Genomic DNA, 9352 nt, shown 5'->3' with positions numbered 1-9352 from the left:
AAAATTATTTTTAATTAATTATTTGTTATCCAGAAGATTTACATTATAAATTTGAATTTTACACATTTGAAATGACAAAAAAATAAGAAATATATTTATTTATCTTAAGGCAGTATTTGAAGGGGGATCCTTCATGCAAAGATACCAAATGCCGATTCACAATGGTACCCTTGAAACATTTAACTTGTCCATAATGTGGAAGATATTGTCATTTTTCAGGTTTTCCTACATTCCGAAAAGAAACCACAATTGTAGTTTTAATTTAGATGTTCAATTCTAACATTAGCAAAAACTTTTTCCGTCAGAGTGATAACCAAATGGAACAGTTTGTCAGACTATGTCAAAACTTAAATTTAGTCTAAAACCTTAAACATTTTCAAAAACAGTTACGATAAACATGTGAAAAACGTCGAGCATATATAGTGAAGAAAAAAATATCCAGTTTAAGAATAGCTTTATATTGCCAAAATTGGAATCTAAGCGAAACCAGAGCAATATGACAATATAAAAATAATCCGCTTTTAAAACCCAAACATATTGGTCTAATTCTAAGTTGAACCGACAAACCTATTAATGGTACGTTGTGAATCGGACATCTTAAAATGGAGGATTTAAGAACCTTAAAAAAAGTACGTTAAAAATGCCTTTCATGTTGTTTTTATCTCCATGTGTTTCGACAAATAATAACAGCTTCAGATCTTTGTTTGTTACCTAATTTCAATTATATAAAGGGGAAGATCTATTCCTTGTTCTATCAATATCTGAGCTTGTATATCACACCAACAATCTGATTCACATCTATAATATAAGTATATGTAGGCATCCAGTTTTGGGACACCTGGGACTGGATTTAATGAATAACGAGAAGTAGTTTAACAACTAAACCACTCTTCTAATGCAGCGGTTCTAGTTGAAAAGAAGCGGTTGAAAGACTGGGTTTTTGGGATCCCAGCCCATATCCAGAGTAAAAGTAGATAATAAAAACTATAACCAACATACTATAAACATGACAATTCCCAATTTTAAACTTTTTTGTCAAATCAAATTATATTTTTGAAAATTTATCAAATCAAATAAAATGGATTCCTGCAAAAGCTTAATTGACTAGTACCAATGTACTTATTTGACCAAATCTTAGTCCTTAGTTCTTTTTATATTAAATATCTTGACCGTTTTCAAGACAATGTTAGGTTTCCCATTTTCGAACATATCCTGAATTTGAAACATTGTCGCGTTTTCGAGACAAAATCCACTTTCCCATTTTTGAGTATAATCCACAATTCAAAACAAAACTTACTTTCATAACTTACAAAATAAATCACCGAAAACAAAAATTATTTTATGAAGACTAAATTAACTTCTGAATTATTTCTAGAATCCAAGTTTCCACATTTTATCTGTTAAATTAGAGAATATGGATGATTTATTTTCACGCATTTTAGACAAACAATTTCCCGCATTTCTCGTTAAATCTATATTTTAAGAACAAATGATATTAATATTTTTATTTCTAAATGCTGTAAGGATTTTTAATTATAAAAGCACATTTTGTTTTTATTTTTTATTTTGTTTATATTTTACCTTATCAAAAAATCTTGTTTTGTTACGAAAGTGCGTAAACACTTGAAAATTGACATTGATATGAATTCCGGTAATTGTCTCAAAACCAGGATATGTTCCGAAAACGCGACATGAGCTGAAATCCAGTAATTGTTTCAAAATAGGGATATGTTTGAAATGAGATTAAGAATCATCGATAACTAATTATCACATCATATTATTAGTTTTAAATTGACATTTATTGTTTAAATATATAGTTTTAGCCATTTTTTATAAATATATGGTGTAATTTTGTTCTACTCGACTTGGATTCAAAGATATATACTCTTGAAAAGATAAATTTGCAGATTTGGCCCATTTCTAACACTCAGGGTTAGAAATGGGCCAAGTGTTAGTTTTGGAACTAATATCCTCTGAAATACGTAACCAATCTGAAACCGACGATATTCCAGAGAAGCCTAAGTAACTTGGGTTTGCTCCTATTATTATTTGAATTTGATAATTTTTCATTTATAAAAGATATATTTGACAATATAATTATATCGTTCGTATCACGTGACCAAAACTCCCACCAATGGCAGTGTAGTATTATGGTCACGTGTCTCCGTCTGTATTAAAATTTCTGAATTCAGTTTCAAAGAGAACATTTGACAGCATTGCCTGTAAAAGTAAAATGGATACAATATTTGGATAGACCAATTGACCATAGACAAGTGGATTTGAAATAATTTGAAATGGTCAAAACCGTTCAATTTTAATCTGTTCAATCTCCTGGTCCTGATTCTTACTCTGGGCAATATCCAGGTCATGGTTCTTACTCTGTTCAATCTCCAGGTCCTGATTCTTACTCTGAGCAATATCCTGGTCCTTAATCTGTTCAATCTCCTGGTCCTGATTCTTACTCTGGGCAATATCCAGGTCATGGTTCTTAATCTGTTCAATCTCCTGGTCCTGATTCTTACTCTGAGCAATATCCTGGTCATGGTTCTTACTCTGTTCAATCTCCTGGTCCTGGTTCTTACTCTGAGCAATATCCTGATCATGGTTCTTACTCTGTTCAATCTCCTGGTCCTGGTTCTCATTCTGTTCATTTTCCTGGTTCCCGTTCTTAATCTGTTCAATCTCTTGGTCCTGATTCTTACTCTGGGCAATATCCTGGTCATGGTTCTTAATCTGTTCAATCTCCTGGTCCTGATTCTTACTCTGGGCAATATCCTGGTCATGGTTCTTACTCTGGGCAATCTCCTGGTCCTGATTCTTACTCTGGGCAATATCCTGATCATGGTTCTTACTCTGTTCAATCTCCTGGTCCTGATTCTTACTCTGTTCACTCTCCTGGTCCTGGTTCTCATTCTGTTCATTTTCCTGGTTCCCGTTCTTACTCTGGTTGTGTTCCTGATCAGGGTTTTCACAAATGACAGGTTTAAACTTCACAGAATACATATCCTAAAAAAATGATCCATAAGAATTAATTTTTGTTAATATTCTACGAGTTTAAATTTTAATATTTGAATGAATAGATCAAAATATTGGCTTACCGTGGAAACTGGAGGACTATATCTGTTGAACATATCAGTAATCTTCATTCTAAAATAAAATCTTACAATTTTTATTCAATGTGTAGGGACCTGGGCCATTAGCTTTTTGATGCTTCAAAGGGAGAGGGGATTTAAACACTGAATAATTAAATCTGAATATATTTTTAATCAAACTAGATTCCCCTAGATCTTACAACTTAAAAGTTTAACTTTAAGGGGTTACGGAACACACTAGATAAATTATAGATAGATTATAGTTCCAGTTCTGCATCTGTGACGTTAAAAATAATCAAGAACATACAATGAATCAAATCAAATCAAATCAAATCAAATCAAATCAAACCAAACCAAACCAAACCAAACCAAACCAAACCAAACCAAACCAAACCAAACCAAACCAAATCAAATCAAATCAAATCAAATCAAATCAAATCAAATCAAATCAAATCAAATCAAATCAAATCAAATCAAATCAAATCAAATCAAATCAAATCAAATCAAATTTTAGGAATTGCTTGAGGCTCCACCAAACAGCCTGGATGTTCACGGCCCGAATAATCAAAATTAAGTCTCCCAAACCAATTAAATATTCATACTTACAATTAAAATTCCGATTACATAATACATTAGCTAATCCTAAATTAGCAATCTATCTTTTTCGATAAAGAATCCTTCCAAGAGAACAATTTATTCTTAAACTAGTAACCTAATATGAAGTTTTTGAGAATATGAGAGCTGAATTCCCTTAACTATTCCATTATCATTAATCCCTGCATACAGAGTTCCACCTAAATATAATATAATAATAATATAATAAAGTGTAAAAACAAAAATGAACATGATGACAATATAAAAAAGTTTTGTTTTCTGTAATCGGACTGAAGGATGGAGTGTAATTTTTAGAAAATTATATCAGTTTTAGTTATAGTAATTAATATACATTAGCAATAAACAATCATTTCGTATCAATATATTTTATCAGAATTAGACCAAGTCACAAAATACCTTTAATCGACTTTGTTTTGACCAATAATGATTTATAACGTACAGCAAAAAAATGGTATACAAAATAGATTAAGATTTTTATAATTGTTTCACTCCGTGAACAACAAAGTTTAAATTGGAATAGATAAAACGGTATTTCTAGTAACCTATATATTTTCAATTGAGGTTTTGCTTAAACAATTCTACTTTGCTGTATTCAAATCCTATATATGTTCATGCAAGGGGGGCTTACTTCTTACTTCACACCGGTAATGTTTATAAAAAATAAATAGTTTTACAATAAAGATGTTAAGTTTTTATACATTTAAGATAAATTTTTACATTATATTATTTGTAAATTGATTTGTACTTAGGTTTAATTTTGAATCTTCTCAATTTATCAATATATTCCGATAACCACTGTATCGTATAATAGATTGTTAATTGGATCTAATCAATTCCTTAATTAATCTAGCCTCCTTTTACCTTCGGTATTAATAAATCCGTTTAAAGTAGGCGAGAATGGTTTAAGAAATCTCTGTTGATCTATCCGAACATATTCAGAAGTAACAAACCTAAAAATAATATTCATCGAAGAAAACGTAGTTTTAACACAGAGATAAAAATGGTTTAGAGTATTACATATTTTGGTCCTAGAACCTGAACAAATTGGAAAACGGATGTTTTTTATTATTCTGCATTTTTACATTTGATTGGGAATGTTTATTACATTTTGCAGAAATACCAAAATAAATACAATTTAGTGAACCACTAGAGAATGCATGGGGTGTGTAAAGGGGGGGGGGGTGTCTAAGGAGGGCAAATTTGACCGCTGCTCAGCTAGCCCACAATCCCAGGTCAGGCCGGCAGAACTTGACCGCTCCTTGCTAGCCCGCAATCACAGGGCAGCCCTGCAGATCTTGACCGCTGAAAATGCTATGATAACCGTCCGCTAACCCACGCGAAATCTGACCGTCAACCCGATAATAAGCCTTAACTGTGAACATATAATTAGTGTGTTACACACAACCAACTTAATAAGACCTTAATTATGTCTGTAAAATTCTTCCAAGAAGAATCAGACTGCATCCAAGATGTAACCAAAGAATTGGATGTTCTTGATATTTCAAGAAAGGAGTTTGAGGACGAGGATTCTGAGCTTGAATGTCCTATTTGCTACACTCAATGTATGCCACCAAGGTAAAAATTTAAATATTTCTAAATGCGTTAAAAAAGATTTAAAGATGGAACTCGTTAACCGCGAGATTACTTAAACTTCATTTAAAAATTAATATTAAATCATGTCTGTTCGGTTCCATAGTAGTAATCCTGGGAATTATTACACGGTTCGGGAGACATTTCTTCTTATTAGTTAGCTTCCCAGCGTTTAAGAATGCTTATTCTTACACTGATCAAGTAGAATTTTCATTCTTTAGCACTCAGACCGTGTAAGAATGGAAATTATTAATTACACGATCAGAAAGTGAAAAAATGTATATTCTAACACGCTCCGAGCATTAAAGAATGAAAATTATTACATTATTTGAGGAATATTCATTCTCACACGCTCCTTATTTTGACTAAGGAAACAATGACACAACAATAACATGCATTTTCGTAAAAGTCATAAAATCTTTTTAAAAACATTTAGTTAAATTTCTAACGGTATGTGCCCATGGAACCTCACAAATATGATGAAATAATCTTGATGTATTCTTTAGTGAAAGCCGCAGGCCTGAGATTATTTCATCGAGTTTAAGAATATCATTATCACATTTTTTCCACATAAGATTATCATATTATTCTAGGATTCCTCGATGTGAAAACGGGCATCTGATCTGCTATTTATGCAAATGCAAGCTGACCAGCAGCCTGTGTCCTATCTGCAGGGCAGAGTTTGTACTTAACCGTCCTCTGGTGGCTGAAGCGGTTGCAAAGCTGATTCCTTTCCCGTGTAAGAATGCCAAGTTGGGTTGCCCTCAACAGCTACCGTGGAAAACTAGGCAGAAACACGAAGAGAAATGCTCGTATCAAAGGTACCATTTAAGACAGATTCTCTTAGCAGATACAAAAGTTAAGCTCCTTTATTCTATCAATAATTTTTTCTTGCTTTAGTTTTTTCTGTCCGTTGCTGACCTGCCCTGGCGCAGCTGGATCTATTGAACTACTCAAGCAACATGTAAACCAGTCACACAAGCTTGGCCCACGTCACGGACAGCTCAGCGTTTATAAAAACTCGTTTGCTAGTTTCAGCACATACCTCTCACCAAAGGTTGATATGATGGCCACCCAGGATTTAAGGTAAATTAGGATTTTTGTTTATAAATATATTAGTTCATTAAAAACAAATTACACTATTTCATAGGTTTAACTAGATCTGTATAAATTGATATTTAGATTTTTCTGGTGGGAACCTCAGATGTTTGTTTATGAATTTGCATGTTTTCTCATGTGCTTCAGAGAGGTGGATAATCAGGTAGGAGAATATTCAGACTTTGTTTGATTTAATTTAAAAAAAAATTTGTTATTAAAAAATAATTAATCCGATTAAAGATTAATAATAATAATTCTAGAACAAAGGCCACTATTACTTCTGGCTCTGGATGGCGGCAACACCATCTCAATTAAAGGATTTCAAGTGAGTACTGTTTTTTTTTTTTAATTCTTTGTATATTTTAAAGTATGCTTAGTATTGCTTTACTAAAAAATGCAAGTTGCCAACAAATTTGATCTTAGTTCATCAAATCTGGCACTTTGTGCAATATGAACCCTTTGCTATACATCTTTACTTTTTCTAACGTTTGTATTTATCTAGGTATAGAATCTGTATTGAAGATCCTACTCCTGCTACCCCCAGAGATCCTGAATATACGATCGGTAGTTCACCAGAACAGGATCGATCTATCCTCCTGGTCGACTACCTATCTACCCCTGTCAGTCTCCAGGCCTCCATCCAGGATATACAAGACCAGAACCTCTGCCTCAAACTCGATGATCATGATGTTCAACGTCTTCTGTCTGATGGAGGACCTAACTGCAATCCCGGTTGTGACGAGGTACTACTTTAATTACTTTCTTTTTGGAGAAGGGGTGATTTAATTTGACCTTTAAATTGATTAAAATTTTGTTTACAAAAAATTTATTTTTCAGGGTTGCCAGTGTCTGAAGTATAGTGTTCTAGTTCGGAAAGAACCTAGATCGAAAATCGGCGGCAATGTAACTCCGGTCCAGTAATCAGAAATCTATTGAAATCGTCCTAGTATTATAAAAATGTGATTTTTTGTACAATTTGATATAAATGTAATAACAAAGTTTATATCTCTAAAAAAGGCTTTGAATTTTACGTTTTACTTACATCGTAAAACGTCAGATCAAGAAGTAAAAAAGTAATTTTGTAGTATTGTGACGAAATGCGAATTAAACTTATTTAAAAATTCGTCTATTTAAGTAAAACTTACCTATGCTGCTTGAATTCCGTCCATTTGTTCTCTATTAGATTTGTTTCCTGCAGCCGTCTTAACAATCAAATGATTTAGCTAACTGTCCACTCTTAATTGAGTCATGGTTATAAAAAAGTAAGCAGACAAAATTTGTCTATTCGTCATATCGTCGGGTTTACAATCCCGGCCCTAAATATTTCTCATCTCTTATTGGTTAAAAATTGGGAACAACAATTTAAAAAATAATTTTGTTTTAAAAAAAGTGTGAATCGTCATCTAACAAAAATCAGGGCTTTCTTGGAAAGCTTATTTGTGTAAGTTTAAACCTAATACAGTGAAACCCGTAAAACAGTGGGATAGGAAGTCGGCCTTTAAGCAATCTTAAATGCATAAAATCACAATAGTTGTGACAAAAATCTTAATTTGAGCCTATGATACACAATTCCTTTTTACCGTTGTATGGGTCTCACTTCAGTAAATTGTTACTAATAAATTGTTTGTAGTTATTTAAAAATATCAACTGTACTACCTGTAAACGTTGTTATCATTTTCTCTCATTTTGTTTTCTGAAAAAAAAACGTTTTAATAAATTATTTCAATTCATCACACGAAACATATAAATTTAAAATTTAAAACAATAAGTCAGTTTAAAAAATTATCTAAATATCATCCTATCACAGATCTTCGCGAGGTTCCAGGCTCTATACTCCGGTCGCTGAACAAACATATTTAAGGTTTGAAAAAAAGATCAGTGGCGTAGTTTAAGTCTTTTCTTACTACCTGGGGGGAGGGGGGGTTCATTACCATTGGAAAAACCTCAAATACTTGCATGATATTCAACATATAACGATGAGAATGTACAACAAATTCAAAAATTTTATTTTGAAAAAAAATTTGACTAAAAGGGTCCGTCTTACCGCGTTGTTAGAGTAAAGACGAAGATGGAAAAACGACAACGGTTATGTTTAAAGCTTAAAGGGCACCATGGTTAATCGGATGTGTAACTCTTGAGGGTTACTTAAATTGAAGAGTTCCTTTAATTTGAGGATTAAAGAAGAAAATAGTTTGTTTCCTATTTGTTTCTGTATTCTCTTGTAAACAATATGATCCAGCTGTTTCTGTCTTAGAAACACAAACCCAGAACTAATACAACCTAAAATATATTTAATTGTTGTTATTGTTTTCATTTACTTATCTGCTATCAAATCATAAAATGCAGGGATTGACTATTGTGTACGGTATCCTTTATCATATATCCAAAGCCCCCCCGACCCCTCCCCCAAAAATAAATGAGGGGTTACTTATGTTTATTCTCCAGGGTTACCAACGACTGTTTTCTTTCATTCATAGTTCCCTTGAACTCCACACTTAATTCTTTCCCTTACCCTCCAAATCATTGAGTTTAGATTTATAGAATATATTAAAGACAAAATGTCAAATTCCACCTTCAGATCGGTATATATTCAAGGTTCAGGCTGTCATTAAAGTCGCATCCTATGTGGGTTACCCTGAAGTAGCAGTACCTGTAAAAAACATAACAGTCTCAAATATCCAGAACCTTCTCTCTTCTAACCAGGCAACTTGAAGACAAGCCCTGAATATCCAACCGTTGAAATTTATATATTTTTTCTTTGTCCTGTTTCCTGTCTTGCACTCTATGGTCTGGTCTAGCCAGGGGCGGATTAAACCAATATCTCAGCTCCCCCCCCCTAAAAATTAAACAAAAAGCAGTTAATTTCCAATTTCTTATTTATTATCACATTTCAAACAAATTTTCCCAAAAAACAATATGAAGTTTCTCCTTCATAAATTAGTAAGGACCAGGGGCGT

General features: G+C 32.8%; 3 protein-coding genes across 3 annotated transcripts in view; 1 reads left to right on the top strand and 2 right to left on the bottom strand.

Moving 5' to 3' along the window:
* Positions 1–2298: 2298 nt before the first annotated feature.
* Positions 2299–8151, bottom strand: LOC111715545 (transcription factor SPT20 homolog). The gene is made up of 6 exons (XM_023490903.1): positions 8052–8151; positions 7541–7597; positions 4569–4657; positions 3805–3886; positions 3099–3147; positions 2299–3006 (listed from the first exon to the last, which is right to left on the bottom strand). Exons 1-6 carry the CDS (start codon positions 8078–8080, stop codon positions 2299–2301), a joined length of 1014 nt encoding a protein of 337 aa, XP_023346671.1. The 5' UTR covers positions 8081–8151.
* Positions 4668–7398, top strand: LOC111715803 (E3 ubiquitin-protein ligase Siah1). Its single transcript, XM_023491180.1, has 7 exons — positions 4668–5282; positions 5891–6118; positions 6198–6383; positions 6480–6558; positions 6656–6720; positions 6898–7138; positions 7233–7398. Exons 1-7 carry the CDS (start codon positions 5134–5136, stop codon positions 7314–7316), a joined length of 1032 nt encoding a protein of 343 aa, XP_023346948.1. The 5' UTR covers positions 4668–5133; the 3' UTR covers positions 7317–7398.
* Position 8152: 1 nt separating the features above from the next.
* Positions 8153–9352, bottom strand: part of LOC111715820 (uncharacterized) — a 3601-nt gene continuing 2401 nt past the window's right edge. Inside the window, exons 6-8 of the mRNA XM_023491202.1 lie at positions 9046–9116; positions 8595–8675; positions 8153–8237 (exon numbers count right to left, since the gene is read on the bottom strand). Of these exons, the coding sequence (XP_023346970.1) occupies positions 8224–8237; positions 8595–8675; positions 9046–9116 (166 nt within the window). The 3' untranslated portion in view covers positions 8153–8223. The remainder of the gene's footprint in view (positions 8238–8594; positions 8676–9045; positions 9117–9352) is intronic.

Source organism: Eurytemora carolleeae, unplaced genomic scaffold (genome assembly GCF_000591075.1).
Source record: "Eurytemora carolleeae unplaced genomic scaffold, Eaff_2.0 scaffold14, whole genome shotgun sequence".
NCBI lineage: Eukaryota > Metazoa > Arthropoda > Copepoda > Calanoida > Temoridae > Eurytemora > Eurytemora carolleeae.
This window is presented reverse-complemented; position numbering and strand designations above follow the sequence as displayed.